Raw genomic sequence first — 26,064 nt, forward strand, 5'->3', positions numbered from 1 at the left:
TAAACCTTATGCCTGAACGCGGAAAACCAACAATCTATTTTTGATTTTGTTCTGTGATCCCTATTTAATTGTAAACATTTTTCAAATTTACGTTTTCAAAATAGGAAGTGGGTGGCTGCAAATCTTGGGCTGATAGGTCAAGTCTTCTATTTTTACCGGAGATTGAATTATCAACAAGACAATTACATAAAAATTGAATCAATTTTGAAATTTAAATCTATATATCTCGATGAATCTAGACGAATGTCTTTTGGTTACAATCAAGTATAGATGTAGGTACTACTGAGAAATATAAACAAATACGATATAGGTTGAAGGGAGATACCTCAATCCCCCACTCCTTTATTTCCAGCCTTAATCTAAAAAATAGATAAATAAATAAATAAAAATAAAAAGTTTAGAATAGAACAAGTATCTATATAAATGAGTCTTGGAAATCATCTATAAACAATTGATTAAATTAATTACGATCCATTGCATTTGTCTATAAGCGTTTGTTAGTTTCTATGCTGATTGCGATATTTAAAACACTGAAGAGTTCCAATATTGAAGCATGAACATTTACACTTGTTCTATAAATAGTCCTAGAGCACCCGACTGCCCAAAATCAATACTTATGAAACGGATAAGAGGGTAAAGGTATTTGTACGAGAACAACGAAAAGTGCTGTACATTCTTACGGAAATTACAAACATCGTCAAAAGTTTATAACGCCGTTATGTCACTGTACGTGAATAAATAGAAGAATGTACAGCATTTTCCCTCGGTTTCTAAGTACGATGAAGAAAGATATCACGTTTGTTTGTATGGCAAAATACGTTAGTTGGGTAATCTAGCCATATTTACCGACCAAGTGTTAATGTAGTCCTTCCCGTCGGTCACGTGACCACGCGAGAACACGAGGACCGACGGAAAACATCCCGATAATGCCGTTGGATTCCTAACATTAAAATCCGGTCGAGAAAACAAACAGAACTAACGGGGAAATTCTTAAATAATAAATGTATTTAAAAACATAACGATTTTCGGTCTGTTTAATTATAAATGCAACAATAATCCACAAGCGTCGCTTTCGTTCCAGCTTGTCCGTGTTTCCAGTCGAGCTGTGTATCATTTCGGGGACATGGAATGCAGAGATACTCGTGAAAGTGTTACTGCCGAGCCAACCGCTACTCCTGGTTTGGAGACTGACGACCAGTGTATTTACTGCCAAATCAAGCTAAGGGTAGAATGCCTCCTGGCAAATATAGCCAACGTCCCTGACAACTCGAAAGCGGCAGTAAGAGCAACGTTCATGTCACAAAATGGAACGATTGTAGACATTTATTCAATGCTTGTGTTGAGAACAATACTCGTAAGTGGAATTTATTTCATATCAAGGCAATATTATCGCAAAATTGCATTATGCCATATAAGTATTTAGTGTGCATCGAATAACCTTTAAAGAAAAGACATTCATATATTTTCTTAAGAACGCTATGAGTAAGAAAGGGTGTATTTGAGGAGTAAATCAAAGCAAACGCTAGGTGAAATCACGTTCTAAAAGTGAGAGCTCGGGGTCACAAAAAATACAGGCATATCGATGATCATTGAAGGCGTCAAAGCGGAAAGTAAGAGTTTGACCTTCGGCCATATCGATGAAAACCACATAAAACGGCAATCATTTGGTTCTATAAGGTTTAGTTTGATTTGTTTAACGTCCTATCAACAGCTAAGTCCATTTAAGGATAGTATCCCGTGCGATCAATATGCATGCGTTTGGTGACTACGTATGTGTGTTTTGGGAGGCTGCAGTGTGTTCGTTTCGGGTGTCCTTGAGATAGTCCGGAACTTTCGCCGATTTATAGTGCTACATCACTGAAGCATATTGCCAAAGACACCCAGCAGCACACCCCGCCCGGTCACATTATACTAACAATGAGCAAAGCAGTCGTCCCACTCCCAAAATGCTGAACGCTCAGCAGGAGAAGAAAATACCATTTTAAAAGACTCTGATATGTCTCGACAAGGAGACAGAACCTACGAGCCACAAACTTTTGAAAGTACAACCGAAACTGAAAAAAAATCAATTCTAAATCGGAAAGATCATAGAGAGGAAGTTGTCCTCTCTAAGGCTCCGTACCTGGCCCTCATATGATCTAAGTATTCAATACGAAAATCAAATCAAGTAAAATAAAGTATATAGATTGGCCCTAAATGATGCCAGCTTTCGATGGGTTGTTAAACACACACAAATTTTTTTTAAAAATTGACAATGTTGATATAAATATTAATGATTATAATGAGAAAAACCATGTTGTAGAGAAAATTTGCAATAATGATTGTAAAACAAATACATTGAACCACGGCAAAACCTCTCATAACCCGAATAAGAATGAATAAAATATTCATCATAGATGGAAAGGTAAAAAGATGCTATACTAGAATTATTAATTGTATGACCCTGGTATCTCACGTTTGCCTCTGAGGAGGGGGTATGCTTTTAGTAAAGTTTATATACGGAAATCAGATTTTTGAAAATCATTTGTTTTATTTCAATTGGAATTATTTTTAACATTTATCAGCATGGAATGACAATTTGATGGTAAGCACATTTTGGCCTTGACTAAAGGGGCTTATGAGAGTGGCGAAAATGAGTCAAACTCACTGAAAGTAAAAAGAAAAAAAATCTACAAGACACAAATAGAATCAAAAACTCTTCAAAGATGGAAGAGTCTTGAGGTGTTTCCTTGCCTGAGGGGTGGGGCCAAAAAGGGTCTTTACTAAAATTTCATAATTCGTCTCATCTCCCGGATATGGAAGAATCAAATACTCTTCATAGATCAAAAACACTTCAGGTATTGTGCCAAAATTGTGATTTGATGACCCTGGGGTATCACGTTTGCCCCTAGCGAAGGGATAAACTTTACTTTAGTTTATAATGGGAAATCAAAGTTTTGACTATGGCATGCACATGTTGGATCTGACTGACATCCTCGGCTGATGGCGGGGCCAAAATAGTAAAATTAACTGAAATATTTCAACACTCGGATGATCATTAACACCCACGGGCCTCTCATTCACACGTTTTTTCCATTATTTTGAATAATAATCAATATTACATTTGCAATATTTAACTATAACCCTTATGCATTGCAGAACGTGACCACGAAGTCCAACATATCAACGGATATCCCAGACTCGGTGGAAGTTCCAATAGGTACTGTAAAAGCATTCCATGTACAGGCCCTTTTTGGAAATCCCCTATCCTCGTACAAACTAGAATTCAGTAGTATTCAATCACTCCTCAAGATTGCTGTAGTACGTGTTAGCTCTGTAGGAGAACACTTCACAGATATCATAGCAACTAGCAAAGGCAGAAGTGACGATGATACCCTGTTTTGTAGCGCCCGGTCCACACACCCGTACGAGAGATTTCGGATACGTACCAAATACAGGTATGTTAAGAACTGCACAATGATTTGCTCTGTTAATGTTTTGGAATAAACGGTACACTAGTTATTGGAATTACTGCCATGTTATGTCAATTTAGAATGTTTTCTTACAATTAAGATAACCTTTATCGTAATGTCAATTATTTCGACCAATAAAAAGTTCACATTTCCCGTGCTGAGTTTGAACAAATATCAGGATGTTTTTTGAGTAGTTGTTTGTAAATATAAATTTAAGTACGTGTGGGCAATACATAAATTAGTAAAACATTTAAAACTATAATTATCTTACTTAAAGATGCCGATTTTTGTCGGTTAAGGATGACGTATCTGTCGTGCTTCGTCCCTGATCGTCCGCATACGCCATGCTTCATCTTATACACACTAGATGCAGTACTTCAATAGCCAAATCTGTTAAACAGCACAAACAAAAACATTCTAAAAAAATGTTATCTTCGTATGTTTTTGATTTTGATATGACGTATTCCTTTTTGCTGAGTTTATCGCCGCGGGAACAGGGTCATTTTGAGGCGAAATATACTTGTAATAATCAATGACTACTTTACTGAACAACATACGCGAGATCTGTCCTGAGCAATGAGGGTAAAGCGTCTTGTCCAATAAAAAAGTTGCGATAACACAGATCGGCTCGTTTGTCATCTTCTCCTTGAATTTGACTTGGTGACAAAATGTTGACATTGTAGTCATGGCGTCCATTCAATAAGAAATGCGCGGTCATGTTTACCATAAACATCGCAAATTTCAAACTACATCAAATCAGCTATCGGGCCAACACTTGTACGTAGTCGTTTATAATCGACATTTCTGGTCTGGGTCCATATGAATACAATTATGATTCAAATGTGCGGCTGTGATTGAGAGGGATTGCAAGTTGCAAGTCGTGAAATTGTGCTTTTTAAAAATGTTGCTGATATTGGTATAAACTTTTACTACATTATAACTGCAATTGTATATCATTTCCCCGTAGGAGCATTGGATGACGACGCTTCATCATCTGCAGATACCGTGGAAATGGAAATTATGTTAGTTATGACCTCTGCAATGACCCGAGGTGAAATGTTCCCTCTTAATATAGTGCTGGAAGTCAATTTCATGGTATTCAAGAAGATTACGATATATTTCATTGCAACCGAATATATACCAGTAAGTATATAATTGTATTCGTTTGATCACTTGAAAGGAAGTCTAAAGTTGCGAATACGAATGACTTGAAAAATTACATCGACCGGATTTTGATTAAATAATGCAACGTCATCGCAAGGCCAACGATGCACCAAACTTGGAAACATGATGCCCTCAGACTATTTTGGATTAACTTTAATAACATCATTTTTAGAGCGCGTGAAGGGCATATCCTTGATTTCCTAAATTCCCCAATGTTTTCTGATAGACTGAGTCTTTTAATGTGTAAAGAAGATATCTAAACAAAATTCTAGGCCAACACCAAGTTTACATTGAATCGTTGCAAGCAAAGAGAGTATGGGCAAAGCATTTAGGAAGGTCGGGAAAATGTTTATTTCTCAGTCTTTTAGCTGCAGATCGACATGAACTGTAAATATCTAGGTAGGGGAGAAATAGCTGCTATGGTTTTTTTTTGTTTATGTTTTTTGGTTTTTGTTTTTGAATATTTTACAACACAAAATATGTCATAATTTGCAATAATCTTAAAAGTATCATATATAAATAAAGATAATTTTTTGCATTATTTATTGCAGATCGGAAGGTTAAATGTAACAACAAGTCAATCATCTTCGACCGTAGATATAAGTGCAAGGGGTAGTGTTAACTTGATTTGGGCTATCCCTTCACTTTCCTCTGGATCTTTTTCATGGGAATCATCAACAAAGCGCTATGCTGGACCAGGCGGTGACGGAATGATAGCGTCAGCAGCAAAAGTTATTGGGATAACTCCTTCCGGGTCTAACATCCCTTGTATCCCTTATTATAGGTATTGGGCTGATGACCCGCTCACACGCGGGGAGGTATATGTCTCTAACATACCATACATTGATGGAACAGTTCCAGAAGCTAACAGTTTTGGATTTAACATTACCTATGTTATGCATCCTGACATCGTGGGAGCTGGTTCGTCCCATGAAGTTACTGTGAAATTGGCCAACCAAGGCGAAGGAACACCTCAAACGTTTAAATTCTACTTTAACGTTACCGACCGGGAACTATTTACCGTGAGTATCAAGTAACATTTTCGAATGCCAAAATGTTTTAAAATCATGCATATCGGCAGGATATTATGATAATGATACATGGTTAGTAATATATGCATCTTGGAACAATATCGAGCCATTCAGATACACGGTGCTTTTAATTGATATCAACAGGGTAAAAATAGAAAGTTCTTATGCTTGCATGGGTATCTGATACTATGGAAATAAACATGATGATATATTAATCCAAGGTACCCTTTGATATTTCAATAATTACATTGTCTAAGGTATTTCTTATCTTTCAAACTTAGATTAATATATATTCGTATCCTGCAATACCTGGTGTCTATACAAAAAGGTAATATATAAATGAAGGTCTTTGATTTCGGCCACTGATGTCATGTCCACTTTATGGGAAAACATTGACCTGTGTAATTTATTTATACACACCTCAACATATGTCCATGATTGATAAATATAAACTAGTCGGAAAAGTCCAAGAGGCAGTGAGAAAAATGGCAAAAAATATTTTTTCGGTTGAAAACGAAGCGAAATGATACTAAAAGGTTAGTTTCCTTTGTACATATCTGTAATATACAATACATTTAATAACAGTTCTAAAATCATAGCCAAAAAAAAGAAAGAAATTTTCAACATTTAGATAATAGAAACTCCTGAATTTTTAACATTTGTTCATTTCTATTTTTTTTCAGTGTCTATATAATGCTCATACGCATGTGCTATTACATTATGGCCCTGTTGGTCATGTTAAAGTCGGAATATTAAGATTGATGATCTTCTTACTGATTTGAATAGAAGTTTTGGATTCCACACAATCATTTATGCAAACTAAAATTGATGTTATCTTTTATTGCATATTTTCTCATCCACTTAAATTATTGTTTGCTTTGATGATATTCTAGTGATATTAATATGACAAAAATGTGTCTGTTTATTGACATCATTTCAAAGGACTTCATAAAACAAGATTGAACTGTGCGATAACATGTACGGTGTGAGGCTGAACATTACCGGCCAGTAGGGTGACAATTGGTGTGGACACTCAGCAGTTGTAATCATTATCATTTACGCTAGCGGCATTTTAAATCACTCCAAAGGGTTCAATTTCATGAGAAAGGTGGTGGTCTACTTCATAGAATAATGTCCAGCTAAAATCATTTGTTTGTTTTAGACACCAACCTCAACTTGAACAAAGAATGTCCAGCTAATTTCATTTGTTTGTTTCGACATCAAACATAGGTGGTGGTCCTCCTTTGAATGTCTACCTGAACGAAGCATGTCCAGCTAAAATCATTTGTTTGTTTTAGACACGAAACATGGGTGGTAGCCTTCCTCTGAGCGTCCACCTGGCCGAACAATGTCCAACTATAACATTCAGTATTGACGTGGTCCTTAATCTAGAACTATTACCGAATCAAGAGTATGGACGAATATTTGTGGAATTTCCCATTCCCGATGCGTTGAATGATCAGTCATTTTACCTGTGTAACTTTGGAGGAATACAAAAAGGAAGGAGCGTCTTCGGTCGATCCAGTGCAAACATTACAATGTAAGAAAAAAACAAATATACATAATTCATTCTTACTTGTTTGTCATTATCGGCATTGGATGACAGCTTAATGGTATGGACATGCTGGCACTGACTGGCCCGCTGGGTTTTTGGGCGGTTTGGTTTGGTTTGTTTAACGTTCTATCAACAGCTTAGGTCATTTAAGGACGGCCTTCCGTGTGTGCGATATGCATGCGTGTGGTGAATGCGTATGTGTGTTTTGGGAGACTGCCGGTGACACTCTGCAGGACACCCCACCCGGGAACATTATACTGACAATGGGCGAACCAGTCGTCCCACTCTCAAAATGCTGAGCGCTATACAGGAGAAGCAACTACCATTTCTAAAGAGTCTGGTATTTCTCAGCCAGGAGACATAACCGAAAGCCCTCCTCACAGGGGCGAACGCTCATCCAAAGACCAAAAAGGTGGCACTGTCAAGGGAGACATTAGAAAGAAGTTTCTCTGTGTCTTTTATTTATTTAAGGGACAAAGAAGAGACCAGATTAGATCTTCTGTCCAATTGCAACACTTGGTATCTTCAATATTGTCTTTCCTTACTTACTTCTCTTTCGTTTTTTTTTTTATTTGTTTTACGATAGGTGTCTTTTGGTTCTGTTCCCTGGCAGAGACGTACCACATTCTTTAAAAATGGTAGTTGCTACTCCTGCTTAGCTCTCAGCATATTAGGAGTGGGACGACTGGTTCGCCCGTTGTCAGTATAATGTTACCGGGTGGGGTGTCCTGCTGGGTGTCTTCGGCAGTATGCTTCAGTGAGCTAGCACTATAAATCGGTAACAATTCTAGACTACAACAAGGAGACTTAACACATACATACCGCAGCCTCCCAAAACACACAAACGCACTCGCCACACCCTTGCATATCGCACGCACAGAAGGCCGTCCTGGGATGACCTTGGCTGTTGATAGGATGTTAAACAAATAAAACCAAACCGAACCAAACTCTTGACACCCGTCCACATATGTGACCGGATAGTTTTTCCTGCTGGGAATATTAGTGAAGAAACGTTATATATCGGTATTCGTCAACATTATGCCATGATTTCTTAAATATATAAAGACAAATCAGGTTTCTCAAATTGTTACTTCTAAATAGTGTAACAATAAAAGCATTATAAAAGTATACATTTTGTTTTCTTGAAATAAAGGCGAGATGACGGGATGATAGAAAAAGTATTGGTAGACCTTTCACCATTGACAACGATATACTTTTCATCAGTACATTATTCTAAAGATCTAAGAGTCACATTTCGTATGGTTGTGGCGTTTATCAATGACAAGATACTCTCCACGAATCTCCCGGAGACATTTACAGCTAGAATAATCAGCAACAATATAACTATATGGACCGGTGGTTTACCAATAGCAAAGCCTAAAATCGTAAGTAATTGTTGAAAGTCTGGATGTATAATGTCAGTGTCGTTGTAATGTATCAAATGTTTATGATGCAGTGAGATAGCACTACAGATAATCATATCACTAATGAGTCGTGGCCAGAACGCTAGCTGGTGATAAGAAAGTTACGTGGCCATTTGGCAATTTATTAAAATTCAACTCAACCCAATTAATCGAGTGTTACGAAATGAGCCCTGGACGAAAAGAAAGGTTACCAGAAAAAAGGACACCGTGTCTGTATGACAACAGACAAGTCAGTTCATAAGTCGACGGTCAAAAGACCACTTTGGAACTATTGTATACATAGATTTCAAGTGATGGCGATGTGATATGTGATGATGTATATATATTTATGTGATGAGCTAATGATATCCATTTTATTGTATATTATTTATTAAATAGGATTGATATATATGTATGTTTGATTTCACTTCAGGAATATTATCCAGAATTTGCAGTTCTGACAGGAATTAAAAAGCTTAATGGTTCCAATCCATCAGATCTCTGGTTTTACTACAGTGCAAATGGAATCGAATACGATAGGAAATATTTACAAGTAAGTCCTCGTTTGGTTTTTGTTTAATATATCTATTGACAATGTCTCACTTTTAATCTTTAATCGATATTTTGTCTATATTAGTAAAGGTTAAAATTCCCCCTTTGACCTAGTCTAAATATATTATAATTAAGTTTGGTTTTATTCATTTAAAGTTCTGGCTCGGGTCAATGACTTCAATGCCTGCGATATGCATGCGTGTGTGGAATGCATATGTGTGTTTTAGAGGCTGCGGTATGTTCATGTTAAGTCTCCTTGTGGTAGTCTAGAACTTTTATCGATTTATAGTGCTACCTCAATGAAGCATACTGCCGAAGACAACCAAAAGGACACCCCATCCAGTCACATTATACTGACAACGGGCAAACCAGTCGTTCCGCTCTCAAAATGCTGAGAGCTAAGCAAAAGTAGCGACTAGCATTTTTCAAGACTCTGATATGTCTCAGCCAGGGGACAGAACTAAAAGCGTTCCTCACAGAGGCGAACGTTCAACTAAAGACCAAAAGTGAGGGATTGTCAAGGGAGGCATTTGTAAGAGAGATTTTTTAAGAAAGAGGAGAAACTTAAGTCGCCTCTTACGATCATGCAATGGGGGCAGCAGGTACAATTATTACGCCCTACCTGCAGGGCAGTATAAGTATGTCTCTCCTTCACATGACGGCATATTTTGTATAAATACCTGTTCTTTTTCTAGTACCCGAAGCATTTTGTTTTCTGGTCATATCACTGTTAATCCGTTGAGGATATCTTACATTATACTTCCATCACCTAAGGAATATGTGAAGGTCAAACGTCACTGTTATGTTGGTCATATTGTTTAAGTTCATTAATGGGCAACTTTCCCATTTATTACTTTTCCGTGTGAAAACCGTTATACAGTCAACAATGTTTTAATAACTGATGCACACCTTTATAATTCACTGACGAGATCCAATGGTTTTCATTTGATTAACACGACCTTGAACTTAAGTGCATGGCAGTAATGTGTGCTTGTTTGGGGTACCAAAGGTTATCGGCTTCTTTTTATTGAAGTGAGAACACGCCGCCAAGTGCTGATGGCCGTTAAAAATCAAAACTTACTAATATGAACTGGTAACAGGTATAGAACATTATCGGCTACTTTTATTGATACATTGTAGTGGAAGCATGGCAGTAATGTGTACTCGTTTGAGGTACTGAAGATAATCGAATCCTATTACTTTTCGGGAAATGCCTGCAATGTGATCTGTCATGTATCTCCTGTGTGGATGCCACGTAAGTGCTAAGTGTATCTATCATGTCTGAGTTGATAAAGATTTCTTATTCCGACGCGACCTCAAGATTTTATTTTTTTCGGAACTACTACAGTAGAAGATTAAATGATAACGATTTGACATATTCGCATATAAATTCATAGTGAATCATGTAAAATGTTTTAATGCATATGTGTTGACATTGATATTATTTCTTTATCAAATATTTATATTCAAATTTCAGTAAACTATTATATCACGATAGTAAACGATAATGACAACAGTATATTGAGGTCTGTCCCATATCTTTTGGACCATGACTTAAGCTCATGTATCGATTTACCCGTACCTGGTGACTCGCCATCAATGTTTTGGATCAGGATTAAGGAACTCAGCCTGTTCAATGTGACGTCAGTTAAATTTAAAGTACACATCAAAGGTGAAGGTATTGAGTGTCAACGTGCTGGACAAAAAAGTATCCAAGTAAGTTTTTATTATTGATGAATTACAGTCTCTTCAACATGTGTTTTTTTATTTATAATAAAATGATAAAAATCTATATAGCTGCAATATATGATATGACGGATGCATAAACGTCTCATCAGGTTTTAACAATGTGAAACTTTGATAGTCTTTAAGAGAATATCTGGTACTCTTGATATATTGATAAAATAATTATATTAATCATTTAAATCATTACATATCCTGTCATGCTAATGACATAACAGCAATTTTGTGGTATATCAGTATTAGTCCTCACCAAAAATGCTTCACAGAAGCAATAATAGGATAATTTTTCGCGTATACAATCAGAAAAAAAATGTTCTCAAATTTCTTTTTATACCCCCGCATCAAAGTTAGGGGGTATACTGGAATCAGGTTGTCCGTCCGTCCGTCCGTCCGTCCGTCCGTCCGTCCGTCTGTCTGTAGACACATTTTGTCCGGACAACTCCTAAACCGATGAGCCAATTCCAACGAAACTTCACACACATATTAATGATCATGTGTAGATGTGCATGCCACTTTCTTTTTCTCAAAATTATGGTTGCTATGGCAACTGGTCACTATAAACAGGTTTTCCGATAAGAACCGTAACTTTAAATTTGTCCGGACAACTCCTCCTAAACCGAAGGGCCGATTTCAATGAAACTTCACACAAATATAGAGGACCATGGGTAGATGTGCATCTCACTTTCTTTTTCTCGAAAGTATGGTTGCTATGGCAACTGGTCACTATAAACAGGTTTTCCGATAAGAACCATAACTTTAAGTTTGTCCGGACAACTCCTAAACCGAAGGGCCGATTTCAATGAAACTTCACACAAATATAGAGGACCATGTGTAGATCTGCATCTCACTTTCTTTTCTTCAAAATTATGGTTGCTATGGCAACTGGTCACTTTAAACAGGTTTTCCGATAAGAACCATAACTTCAAGTTTGTGCAGACAACTTCTAAACTGAAATGCTGATTTCATTGAAACTTCACACAAATATAGAGGACCATGTGTAGATGTGCATCTCATTTCTTTTTCTTAAAATTATGGTTGCTATGGCAACTGGTCACTATATAACTGGGTTATCTTAGTTAGCCTCTAATTAAGAGTTCCAATTCACCATTGACTCGTGCAGATTGCGGGGGTATTAGTCAGCCATCCTGGCGACAGTTCTAGTTTGTTTAAAAAAATACAGAAATAGTTTCAGTATTATTAATATTCATTAGAAAAGTATTTGTATAAATGGTTCTCTCAGTGCTATCAAGTTGAATTAGGAGGCATTGTGGTGCCGTGTCATAAATAGAGAAAAGAATGATGGAATATTCGATATTTCCATTGTAACATGTAACTACTTTTTTTTCTTCCGACTTTCAAATTCCTTGTTGGAACGTATTTTTAAGCACAAAAGACGGAACAATTGTGACAAATCAAAATATTTACTTATGTTGGTTGAGTATATGTTACTAAACCATGCATTACATCTCAACCTATTTATTTGCAAGCTAATTACTGTAATATTTAATACATTTGACTTTCAAGCTGAATTTCGCGTGGAAAGCTTATGAATATCTTATATTATAGTTTTCACTAGTCTCCATGACAGGATGTTAAGATATCGAGTCGTCATTAGAAGATAAATCCCCGGTGAATAATACGGTGAAATATCATTAGAATTAGTCTTCGTGAGAGGATGTTAAGATACCTGGTCGTCATCAGAAGATAAATCCTTGGTGAATAACACCATGCAATATAATTAGTATCAGTATCGTTTACTGTTTCGGAGGTAAAGACAAAGTCTGTCTATTGCGAGGCTAAATATACATGTACATCTGTATTTATCTGAAAACTACGTTCAAAAACAGCATTGTTTTTACAATTTACACGTTGTCATATATACAAGGTAAACCGCGGTTCAAAAGATGAAGATTCGGTTCGGCTCGTGATTTCCGTACTGGGGTTTGGTCCTGAATGATCAGGTGGTAGTTGTTTGGTGATAGCAATGGTGTGTATTATTTGTGTCATATGTCTGTGGTACCTAGTCATGCAAACAAAACGACAAGTATGACGGTTTTATTTAGGATTGTACTTGCCCTAGCGACTTTGACTTTGATTTCCCCGTAGCAGACGGCCTATTGCACAAGACGGGAATTGTAGATAATATATAAATATAAATTATAAAACAATTGTCAAGATTTACGACCTAAATCAATGTCGGCGTATTATCTTCTATAATTTGAAAATCGGCAGCTACGAACGAAACTGGATTTAAAAAAATGGGGCCCAGTTCAGAAAACAACAACAGCAACAACAACAAAAAACAAAAACAACATGACAATACCAGGCCTTTGTGTTAAAATGTATACACTAAACATTACCCGGTTTCATGGCGGTGTAAGTATGAAAACAGACTGCATGGTATGGCATTGTTGAATATTGATGAGGTAGATTCCGTATAATACAACTATTTTTTTTTTTTTTTTTTTTTTCATTTTATTATTCTAGTCAGATTGTCAGAGCTTATGATGCACGAGCAACATACAAACACATCAACAATATGTAGATTAACACTTAACGCTAGTTAAACTGTTTACTGGGCATGATAAAACGAAGGGAAACACGATTGTTCAGTTATGCAGTAAATACGTACATTGATAAACGGATCCTGAAATATTTATATGATGATGTACATTTCATATATTTTTCAACATGGCAACATAAGATGGGACAATTTTCGGACATTCGGGACAGATCCTTTGCTTCGGTATCTCTAAACTCAATACCGTATGAATGTAACGGGGTGTTGAAATCATTCAATGAAACACAACCACATGATAAGTTCGTATATTCCGGATTTATTTGTTGACCAGACAAAGTGGTTCATAAAACCCTGTAACAGATATAAATACAACAGTTTACATTTTCGTCACACACATTCACTACACATACACGTACATTCAAGGGACATAACTCTTACAATAGGAATATTATCATCTTGTCCAGAGTCGACCACAAATCGCTATATACGTATACAGGTACGTAGTTACATACAGCTCTTTTATATTGCACACAGCTCACATGTCTAAAAGTAATAAAATTCACACTGACTATTTGACATTTAACCAGAATATGTGATGACATAAACTTTTAGATTGCTTTCAATATACTAAATAGCACTTTTAACAACTTTGCAAAGTACGTATATATAGACAAATATTTTACATGCTATGACAATTACTGCCCTGATCGCATTTAGCAAATAGCTAAATTTATAATCTACATAATGACATATTTCTAATAAATATCACATCATGATGTACATGTACAAATATAAAGAACATATTTTAGGTGATGTTAGTTAACAGACATATTACTTACATGTCTTTGTCATTTCATCGTCGTCTCTATAAATATGTCCTCCGTCCACATAAAAGAACGTATTCCCGCCAACTGACCACTTGACCACACAAAGACAACGAACACAACCAACTGACCAATCAGAACACAAGACGTAAATTGGCACAATAAAACGTCACACTGCATAGAATATGAACAATACAAACTCCGAAATACCTACGACTACGGAATACAGACTCACACCACGGGACACTATACGGACGCGATTGCGCAGGTACGGAAACAACGGTAACACGACGGCGCGACACAAGGTAAAATAAATACAAACTATATACCATATTAATAAAGAAAACACTAAATTCATCACTACTAAATGAAGACGACTAGGAGACAATTTCCATTGCTGTATGTGGTTTTGTTTACGGGTGGTCGGGTGGCACTGTAGTAACACACTTGCCTTTCACCTAGACGGCCGGGGTTCGATTCCCTGATCGGACATGAAAAGGTATGTGGTCACCTGCCCGACCACGTGGGTTTTCCCTGGGTACTCCGGTTTCCTCCCACAGTAAGACCCCTCGCGCGCTTCCATCCGGGCCAACAAGCGAGATTAATATAAGTTGATATAACTTGTTTTGCAATTGTTGTAAAATAAATAAAGTTTACATTTTTTTTTACAAAATATTGTGTACATATTCTACTTGTGGTCGATTGTGCATCAGGAGTGAAATATACATATTACAAACTTGTATCAACAGAACCAAAATGCGTCGAAAATGATTACTGAACCGATAAAATCCGGGTTCATGACATCCCTAATATACGGTTTGTTACGTATTACATTATATTACAATTTCAAGCATGGTAGTACAAATATCAATCAAACGGAACAACATGGAACAAACGAAAATGAATACCTAGATATACACTCTCGTATATAATTTTGATTGACAATCAATGTGGCTACGGTGACTAATATATTGTGGGGAAAACCGACAATATTTTTTAAATCCATAGAAAGTTAAATTTGTTTACTGTTAACAGTTTCTTAAAGTAAAAATAGCTTATGCTGTTAAACGTTTTCTTGTAGGTTGTTGATCGTAAATCAATGCAAATCAATGAAAAATGTTTATCGGTAAATAGTTAATTGCGTTGCAAAATAAGGACTTGAATTAGATACATTCGTAGGTACGACCGCTATATGCCATGGTGCAAAGTGTAGAAATCGAGGAGGGATATATGGAGAACGAAATGGACCATAACGTGTGTAACAATATGCTGGGGGAAGAACAATTACTCCGTTAATTTTTCGACGAAGTACTTTTTCCCGACTGAACAAAAAAACATTGAATATATTCTAAACCATTGCAACTATTAACAATTAATAGGTTTGATAATGTCTGTAAATAACCAACATCTCGGATTTATATATAGAGAGAGTATTTATCACTGTGCATGTGCTTGTTAGTATACTTGTTACATTCATATATTCCGTATGTTTACAGGTGGGAACCTCTGCGCCTACAAATAATGGTCAATGCAGCGTCGACTCTGATATTGCATTTTGCAAGCACGTGTCGCACACCACAAATGGTACCTTGACCTACTGTGACGTAGAATGTGTATGCATGGATTTGCTGAAATGCTCAAATGTTCAAATTGTAATGCAAAGTGCAAACAGAGATCCGTGGAAATTATGCGAACTTGACTTAAACAATGTCTAATGAAAATCGATGTCTGAAAAAGATAGACATTCTCATCGTTGACCGAGATGTTAAACAATGAGTACCTGGATATGGATGATTTACTTCCAACATTGATTCACGTGTGTATTTTAACTTCACAAATCATTGTAAAACACATAATGATTTATTATAAATACTATGTTTCACACTTCATGAATGGCTAAAATAGTCTCGTTATTTTCGTTAAAAAGTCATATCGACTAGTCGTGTAAAAACCACTTAAATGCTGGCTGAGTTAATGTTCCTAAAACAGATTAAATATGGATAACTTCCCTTTTGTATTGCCCAACAGTGTAAAATATCTACCGCACTTTTGAAATATACTTATTTTTTCTTTGTTTTCATGGTAAATACTCAAATGTGATTGGTCGAAAAATTCTTTTCATTCTTCTATGAAGGAAATTCCGAGAATGTGACGTCACAATACAATTCACGTTGCGTATTGATTTGAGAAAAAAGAATCCCATTTAAAACCAGTAAAATTGTACATAAAACATGTTTTAAATTAGAAAATCATTTTCAAAAATTAATTATAAGCGTTGATGTCAATTTTTTTTATTTCATCGGGGTATGAACATTTTTTTGTTTGCAAACTGTATGAATCCGCTATGAAACAAATTTTGTTTGCAAACTGTATGAAGCGGATTCATACAGTTTGCAAACAAAATGTTTCATACCCCGATGAAACTAAAAAAATGACATCAATGCTTTAATGAAAAGCAATAACTTTCATTCTTAGAATATAAAATCAGCGTAAGAATAAGTATTGAACTTTTTTTTTTTTTTTTTTTTTAGATTATTGGTTTTCTTTTTATTAAGTAGTATTAAAAGATATCAATACATACATGCATTTGCAAATGCTTAACAGATCGGAATCTATCATTACATGTGTTATTTGCATGATTATTAAAAATCAAACATTCATCTTATATTGAAATTATTAAAACCTTTTGACCATGTATCGACCTTATCAAAATGTCATCATTTTATATTATATACACTATGTACACATCATATTCGTAGCTTTCTTTGTATTGTCAACTCAGATGATATCATTCTAATCAATTATAATGATTTCGGGATGCAAGTCCTAGCACTGTTGTAGATACAAAATACTGTATATCGATTTTATTAGCGTAAGCCAAATTTTGCGTTTTCTATACAAATTATTATGTTTATCATTTTTAGCGTTTACACAGCTAGTAAGATGCATATACAACACAAACCAAAAATACTAAGCAAAAATATTTATTGACAATTCCAAATGTATACAACATGCAGTATACAATATACATCGTACAATATACTGTGTGTACCGCGGCCGCACACGCTTCAATGTACATATATATGTACACAGGGCCTACTGTACTACCGGCACCTGTTACAAATCAAGAATTTTGCAGATGCCTGCATCTCTGAATCCGTTTATTTTCACATCACATTGTAATTCCCCGTCTTTTACGAGGTGTGGATCGTTCGTCGTTTTCACGAAACGATTCATCAACAAGTTTGTTTACTTCTACAAACTCTGACCTTTCCCTGGAGCTTTGTCCTTCGTAACAGTAATATATCTTAACATAGCCGTGTTCACACTGTCAAAGTCAAGCTCGTTAGGATTTAAATATACAATGGACAAGGTATGGTCAGCTATGAACACATTTTTTATTGATTATAATCGAGTCACGGTCAATTGAACACGCCTGTTCGTATTAATACACCTACGTATACATATACAGGTGATCGGTAGAAGCCGAAGGGAGATAACACCTGCAGTAAAAAAAATAGTAATTTTATCGATGTTTGAAAATTCGCGACGGAGTGTGGTCGCTAAATCAGCGAAATTAGGCACTCGCTAAAAAAACCCGATATACGGTATCATGTTTAAAAAGATCTCTCTTGTAAACTGTGTTATCTTTCTATAAATCCGCCTCAAGATCTGAGGACGTTCTGGATAATGTCAATATCAAAATGCATCAGTTCTTATCAGTAAGAATTTAGGCATATTCGCGATCGGACTTTAAATTATTCTGTACAAATAAAGAAATATGAACCCTTAGGGCTCACTAAACTTATTTATGAGCAACGTTTGTGGAAACCATTTCTCAACCATGTAATGTTTAGGCTGGAGTTTCCCAAACAACGGTATTGGTTAGATTTGTACGATCGCTATGTATAGCAAGAGGTCCAATAATATAATTGACTCCAGCTTACTAACATATATATTTCAAGCACACTTGGGATGGCGAAATCTTTCCATGTAGCTTTATGAACAATAGAGATGATAGGAGTTCACTGTCTTCGAGGATTCTGTAGAAGGGAAACTGACTGTGATTGACATCTTCGTGGAGACATTAAGGGTAAGCTGATTCAGATTCGGTTTTTATATTTGTGTTATTATTTACAACATTTTGAGTTATTTAGGGCCAAACAACACCGGGTTTGAAGGACTCCAGCATGATAAACAAGCTAATGTCTTATGGTAGAAAATCTAGTTTTCAGTATTAATAATAAAGTTAACTACATTTTTGTATGTATGACTTTGATTTTCTTTTTTCATGTTTTTATAATATGTTGACTTTGGAAATGCAGTCATAAAGACAAACGGAAAGACTTACTCATTTTTAAAAACGAAACGGAACGCTTTATACTTTATGACGTTACCAACTTCAAAGATCATTAGCTTCCCTTATGTAGGAAATTAAATCATTCTCCGACTCTGCATTACATACATTTGTATGTTGCGTTTGAACTTTTAATGACAATTAAAATGAAGCTGCTATTTATTTGTGATTTGTGTTTTCTTTATTTATGTTATTTAGATATAAATCAGCACCGCATGTGTCATGTTATTGATTTATGAACAACGGTGTACAACCGTAGGCAACGTAGCAACCACATAGCATCAGAAAATAATGTTCAACCTTTTTCTGAAAAGGAAAACATAACATACAACAACAATTCATCCTACAGGAATGAGAATGATCCAGTTCAAATTCGGACTGAATCCTTCCATTCCTCAAATGGTCTGGGTGTGCTGATATAGAAAAAAAACACCAATTAACATGTCAGTGCTTAAGATGAATGTTTGTTTTGACTTTAACTGTTTAATTTATATTATTTGCAGTTATTGGTTTAGCCTGGATTACTAATAAAATTGTATTTGTTCACGGCCATTCGACAATTGGATTTATTTAGAGCCAACCAACAAGAACGTTCGTAAAAACATCTCATTATTACAAAGGTATTCTATTAGACAATTAATTTGTTGCAAAACATGATTGAAGTCGTTTGCAAATGAAAATAAAAGATCAATGATGCAGAAATAGCACTGAAGACAAATCCCCAAAGATTCTGTTGGCGAAATCATATTTCCCGCGGTTGACACTGGAATTAGCGGGAAATTACTTTCTCTGCCAGTCTGACCGCCAGGTGGCGGTACTTGAGGTACCTGTGGCACGTGCAGTGCCAGGTCAGTTCAGGCAACGCACTCGGTGGTCCAGGTAGAGCTAAAATTCTTAACCAGAGGAAATGACAGAAACGTCCTTAGCCGTGGTCTTAGACAGCATTAAGGAGCAGAGAAATGAGTTAACGAAGTATTTAGACTCCAAATTAGAGACCTTGAGGCAGGAATTAAGTACAGAAAACCAGGAGGCTGGGTTCAAAAAAGTGAAGACTGAGCCGGAGTTCACGTGGAAACGGCAGGGTAACAAAGAACAATTTAAGTTTAACAATGGCATTCAGGAAGATGTAACGCAAGCGTTATGGGCCTTACGTATGGGTAAAACTGACTATTGCTGTGAGCTATTGGAGAAGAGTGTTTCCGAGATCAAGGGGAGAAATAAGCTCGTCAAGTTGGCAGACTCGTCAGAATGTGGCTGGGAGACAGTTAAATGTTACGTTACTAATCCGCTCGCTAGTGATTCGGAGGACGAGAAGAAAATTAACAAGGCAGAAGCAAAAGCAAACAAGAAAAGGAAAGACAAAGTAGCCAAGAAGGACAGTCGGGCTAAGTATGGCAGGGTATACGGCGGTCCCGGTCGTTCTGGTGGCGGCGGCGCTGTGCTTAGTCAGCTACCTAGCACTTCCGGTGGGAACACAGCAGGACAGACATTTTTTCGTGGCCAACGAAGAGCATGGGCAGGTGGAGCATGTTTCGGATGTGGAGATTTCAGCCATTACAGGAAGGACTGTCCACTCAACACAGGAGGCAAACAACAAGGAGTACCAGGCGGGTCTAAATGAGTCGGTGAAGGAAGGGTCCAAGGACTTGTTGTTAGATAAGTATTCACCCAATGAGATAGATTGTGCTAAATATAGCACATTTGTCGGGAAAAGTAATGTTTCGTTAGAGGTTGCGAATGGTGATATAACATATGATTATTTCGAGTACGAACAAGGGGAGAAAGACATTTATGTAAGAGGGAGATTGAAAAATAGCGCAAACTTTTGGAGATCTATAGGAGCAAGTGTTTTTGTGATGGACGTCATTGAAAATGGCTATCAAATTCCGTTTTATTCTTTACCAGAGAGTGTAGCCTTGACAAACAACAAATCTTCTTTGTCTAATGGTGAGTTCGTTTTAGAAGCTATAGAGCAGTTGGTTAGAAAAAGGTTGGTTCAGGAATGTGTAGAAGCTCCGTATATTGTTAATCCATTGACAGTTTCAGTCCAATCCAATGGCAAAAAGAGGTTGATACTAGATCTTAGGGCTGTGAATGCGCATCTGTGGAAGGAAAATGTTAAATTTGAAGATATTAGAGTGGCTTTGTTATATTTGCATACTGGTTCATGGATGTATAAGTTTGACATACATTCAGCTTATCATCATATAGACATTTTCCCAGCTCACACACAGTTTTTAGGGTTTTCATGGATCATAGATGGCAAGATATGTTATTTTAAGTTTTTAGTATTACCTTTCGGGATAAGGACAGCCCCATATGTTTTCACTAAGTTGACAAGGGCATTGATAGGTAAATGGAGAGGAGATGGCTATCAGATCTTAATGTATTTGGATGATGGTTTGGGATGTCATGATGATAGAGACAAATGTAGGAAACAGGCCTTGACAGTAAAGAGTGACTTGGTTTTATCAGGGTTTGTACCAAAGGTAGGGAAATCATGCTGGGAACCGATTCAATATATGACGTTCCTAGGGGTAGATGTAGATTCCCTTAATGGGATACTTCATATTCCACCATATCGGGTAGATAATGCCAAGAATTGCGTAGGTGACATCTTGAAATTAGTCAATTCAGGGAAAAGCATACATGTTAAGAAATTGGCAAAGTTTGTGGGGCAGATTATGTCAATGTCTGTGGTGCTTGGGAATGTTACTCAGCTCATGACTAAATGTCTTTCTGTAGATATTGCAAGGACTGAGCATTGGAATGAAAGTTTGAAACTTGGGATAGAATCTGTGTTTCAGTTGGAGTTTTGGTCCAAGCATTTGGAGGGTTTAAACAATTGTAGACTTCAATACCATCCGCAATGTCACAGAGTTGTCTTTTCTGATGCTAGTGGGTCTGGCTATGGGGGATATTGTGTTGAATCTCCTTTCGGATTATCACAAGGCATGTGGAGTATGGAGGAATCTGAAAAAAGTTCAACATGGAGAGAACTCAAAGGTGTATATAATGTGTTGAGTTCATTGTTGGAGTATTTGGCAGGTCAGAGAGTCAAATGGTTTTCAGATAATCAGGGCACCGTTTCAATAGTAGAAAAGGGAAGTATGAAGACTGATTTACAGGATGTTGCTCTAGATATTTATGATCTCTGCTGGAGGTTTCAGATAAAACTAGAGATGGCGTGGATTCCACGGACAAAAAATGAAAAGGCAGATTACTTGAGTAAAATAGTAGATCCAGATGATTGGGGCATATCTGTGAAAGTGTTCAAACAACTTGAGAGGTTGTGGGGGCCCTATGATGTGGATTGGTTTGCCAGCGATTATAATACCAAGGTTAGTGTATTTTTCTCCAGGTATTGGAATCCTGGTGCAGTAGGTATGGACGCTTTTACTAGTGATTGGTCAGGTAGGAATGGCTGGTTTGTACCACCTGTATATTTGATCAGTAGAGTTCTGTTAAACATGAAACTATGTAAGGCATTTGGTACAGTGATCATTCCAGTATGGATGACTGGGCGGTTTTGGCCAATTTTGTGCCCTGATGGGAAGGCTTTCATTAAAGCTGTGAAAGATGCCAGATATCTTCCAGAAAGTGACAATGTTTGTGTATCAGGAAGAGGCAGCAATTCCGTGTTCAGTGAAAAGAAGCTTCCATTTAGGATGCTAGCATTGTATATAGATTATCGTTAAAAATGTATGTATTGTAAATATTGTAAGCTCCAGTTGAACACTTATATCCAGTTAAAACACATCAGTGTTTAATGGTTTTAGATACATAGTTTTGTAAAAGGAATGTAGGGGTTGATATTTAGCATTGTTTCAATGAGGGTATGTAGGACACATACTCCATATGGAGAGGTCCAAGATTCGAGTTTTGTTCGTATGAATAGCTGTGAGCTAGAGGTGTTGAGTTGGGGTGTATGGATAGTGGCGGATACTAGTGGAGTACAGGTCATAGTTCCTGGATAATGCATAATTGGCTAGCTGAGAGCTAGGCAGGTCTGATGACAGTACCTGGCTAGTAGTGGTTATTAGCGGAGAACAGGTCATAGTACCTGGATAATGACTAGCTGTGAGCTAGGGAGGTCATAGTACCTGGATACTAGTGGATACTAGTGGAGTACAGGTCATGGTACCTTGATATTGACTAGCTGTGAGCTAGGGAGGTCATAGTACCTGGCTAGTAGTGGATACTAGTGGAGTACAGGTCATGGTACCTGGTTATTGACTAGCTGTGAGCTAGGGAGGTCATAGTACCTGGCTAGTAGTGGATACTAGTGGAGTACAGGTCATGGTACCTTGATATTGACTAGCTGTGAGCTAGGGAGGTCATAGTACCTGGCTAGTAGTGGATACTAGTGGAGTACAGGTCATGGTACCTGGTTATTGACTAGCTGTGAGCTAGGGAGGTCATAGTACCTGGCTAGTAGTGGATACTAGTGGAGTACAGGTCATGGTACCTGGATATTGACTAGCGATAAAATTGTTGACCTGATTGGCAGGTATATGTACATGATTAGTTATGCGTGTATAATATATATTGTAATTGGTTGATTCTTTCAACTTTTACTGGTTTGGATATAAATATGGTAAAAAGCAATATCATTCATGTAAATAGATGAATAAGTTTGTTGGTTTAGTATAAATAGGAATATCTCGCACATTTAGTACATAATACTAATTGTCTCTTTTGTTTACACGTTTGTTTTTGCAGGCTAATGGGACAGAGATCAATGGACTTTCTGAAAATTTAAAAGAACTTGCAAAAAACTATTCCAGATCTTTTGTGTAATTCCAAAGCAGATAGCACGGTCAAGAAATATTATTATAATTTCAAGAAATGGGTTTTATGGGCAAGTAGTAATGATGTCTGTGTTTTCCCTGCAAAACCAATACATCTTTGTTTATACTGCAGTTTTTTGGTTCAGACAGGTGCTAGTAAAGGTGTCTTAAATGATGTATTTTATGGAATAAGATGGGCTCATAATATTGTAGGGTTACCATCTCCTACAGATTCTTTGTTGGTGAAGAATTTATTTGAAGGTGCAAAAAGAAAACTTTGTAAACCAGTTATCAAAAAAGATGTGATGACTGTGGAAATTTTAGAAAAAATGTATGACAAGCATTTTGATGGGAAAGATTTGGTTGCACAGAGAATAATTACAATTTCTTTATTGTGTTATGCAGGATTCTTAAGGAGTGCAGAGGTATTGAATTTGATGAGATGCGATATTCAGTTGTCCTCCACCCACACAGAGCTTTTCATAGAGCAGTCCAAGACAGATATCTACCGAGACGGCTCCTGGGTTTTGATTGCTAGAACTGATAACAAGTTATGCCCAGTGAGGAATCTTAAAATCTATCTGCAGTTGGCAGAGATCAGTGACAGTAGCAGTGAGTATATCTTTCGGAATGTGACAAAGTGCAAGGATCGATATACCCTAAGGAAGTGTAATAAGCCGATGATATATTCAAGACTGCGAGAATCTTTTTTGCATCATTTTTCCAGTGTTGTTCCAGACATTTCGAAATATGGTCTTCATAGCTTCCGAGCAGGAGGGGCTACTGCTGCTGCGAATGGAGGAGTGGTTGATAGACTTTTCAAGCGCCATGGAAGATGGCGGTCAGAGACAGCTAAAGATGGTTATGTTAAAGACAGTGTGGTAGAAAGATTATCTGTTTCTCAAAATCTCGGTTTATAAGGGTAAAGGTTAGGGTTTAGAAGTGGGTGGAGGACTGTGAATTTAGCATTCGCCGTAACATATATATATATATATTATTGAGTCAATTTTAAATAGTGAGAGTTTAAACAATGTTTTGGTATCTCGATCCCGCTCTTTAGGTTCATCGTTCGTGCGTTGTGGACAATCATTGATTGTTTGTTATTGCCACCGGGGGGTTGGGTGTGGCAGAGAAATCATATTTCCCGCGGTTGACACTGGAATTAGCGGGAAATTACTTTCTCTGCCAGTCTGACCGCCAGGTGGCGGTACTTGAGGTACCTGTGGCACGTGCAGTGCCAGGTCAGTTCAGGCAACGCACTCGGTGGTCCAGGTAGAGCTAAAATTCTTTTTGTGAACTATATAACTACGATATGAAAGTTAATGCATATATATGTATTATAGATGTATGGATAGTAATGGTATGTATATTGAATTGTAATGTTGATAACAAATTGTTATTAAATGGCATCGTTCGTGCGTTGTGGACAATCATTGATTGTTTGTTATTGCCACCGGGGGGTTGGGTGTGGCAGAGAAGCATTAATCTATAATGTATATGGGAGGATCTTCTTTCTTAATTTTTATATTGAAATAATTTTAATGAATGAAAGAGTAAAATCGATACCGTATCTAGACTGCTAAATGCTTACTTTTATATTCATTTTTTATGACAATTTTGACAATAGTAAAGGCTATTTACCCGCAAACATAAAATTGCATAGAAACAATAAACCTTGATTAAACATATTCATTGCCATAAACTATGTCGACTTCTGAAATTATGCTGATTTATGAGATTTTGAAAAAGCCTCCGATCTGTATGCATCCCTCGTTAAAGAAAGAAAGGGTTAAAACAGACAACTTCTTTGAAGATATTCTTTGATTACACAGGGACGGTAAGACATCGTCACTTAAGAATCTGAGAATCCCGAGGAAGGCTTTTGGTTCTGTCCCCTAGCCGAGACATACGAGAGTCTTTAAAAATGGTAGTTGCTACTCCTGCATATTTGGAGTGGGACGACTGGTTCGCCCGTTGTCAGTATAATGTGACCGGTTGGGGTGTCCTGCTGGGTGTTTTCGGCAGTATGCTTCAGTGAGGTAGCACTATAAATCGGCAAACGTTCCGGCCTATCACAAGGAGACTTAACACAAACATACCGCAGCCTCCCAAAGCACACATACGCACTCACCATACACATGCATGTCGCACGCACGGGAGGCCGTCCTTAAATGACCTTAGCTGTTAAATGGACGTTAAACAAAATAAACCAAACCAAACTGAGAATCCCTCTGGTAAAGGTTTCGGGAACAGCCAACGTTAAAGTCAGTTAGAGAAGTTGACGATATACTGTTGTTAACATTTGTTTTAAAGACCTGCTCTTCTGAGGCTTCAGTCATATTGAAGTCTCGTTCCGATTTTGCATAAAAAGCTTTTGTAATATGTAACAAACATTTGGTAATTTTATAGAAATTTTATCTGAAAGATGTGTCCAAAGTTCAGACTTCTTATGTAAGTAGAGTAATTTTTGTTTTTAGAAGAATTTTCACAAATGACCTATTAGCGGCCATTTTGAAAATGTATTTTTCTTGCATTTCATGGCTCAAATTTCTTATTTTTGGACTTAACTATTTCCACTTAAACCATCACTGTGTTGGCAGTTTTTAATAATTCTTCAGTATTACGTCGTTTTTGTTGGTTTGTGTTTTTTGTGTTTTTTTTTTTTTTTTTTA

The 26,064-nt window shown here is 36.8% G+C and overlaps 2 protein-coding genes across 2 annotated transcripts; both read left to right on the forward strand.

The window, feature by feature from the left end:
* The first annotated feature begins 8,399 nt into the window (after positions 1 to 8,399).
* LOC117318154 lies at positions 8,400 to 16,107 on the forward strand. The gene is made up of 5 exons (XM_033873168.1): positions 8,400 to 8,587; positions 9,039 to 9,158; positions 10,298 to 10,412; positions 10,635 to 10,873; positions 15,742 to 16,107. The coding sequence occupies exons 1-5, from the start codon at positions 8,462 to 8,464 to the stop codon at positions 15,958 to 15,960; spliced, it is 819 nt and encodes a 272-aa protein (XP_033729059.1). The 5' UTR covers positions 8,400 to 8,461; the 3' UTR covers positions 15,961 to 16,107.
* A 3,239-nt stretch (positions 16,108 to 19,346) lies between these two features.
* Positions 19,347 to 24,682, forward strand: LOC117317821. Its single transcript, XM_033872766.1, has 2 exons — positions 19,347 to 20,258; positions 23,798 to 24,682. The coding sequence occupies exon 1, from the start codon at positions 19,510 to 19,512 to the stop codon at positions 20,221 to 20,223; it is 714 nt and encodes a 237-aa protein (XP_033728657.1). The 5' UTR covers positions 19,347 to 19,509; the 3' UTR covers positions 20,224 to 20,258; positions 23,798 to 24,682.
* The last annotated feature ends 1,382 nt before the right edge of the window (positions 24,683 to 26,064 follow it).

The sequence above is a fragment of the Pecten maximus genome, chromosome 19, assembly GCF_902652985.1.
Source record: "Pecten maximus chromosome 19, xPecMax1.1, whole genome shotgun sequence".
NCBI lineage: Eukaryota > Metazoa > Mollusca > Bivalvia > Pectinida > Pectinidae > Pecten > Pecten maximus.

Bases quoted from the DNA above. Each gene is read 5' to 3' on its own strand.
- LOC117318154 (XM_033873168.1), top strand. From the start codon at position 8,462: ATGGTTGTGGCGTTTATCAATGACAAGATACTCTCCACGAATCTCCCG. The intron at 9,159-10,297 runs GTAAGTCCTCGT...GATACATTGTAG, and splicing joins ACGATAGGAAATATTTACAA to TGGAAGCATGGCAGTAATGT. The intron at 10,413-10,634 runs GTAAGTGCTAAG...TTCAAATTTCAG, and splicing joins ATCTCCTGTGTGGATGCCAC to TAAACTATTATATCACGATA.
- LOC117317821 (XM_033872766.1), top strand. From the start codon at position 19,510: ATGACAGAAACGTCCTTAGCCGTGGTCTTAGACAGCATTAAGGAGCAG.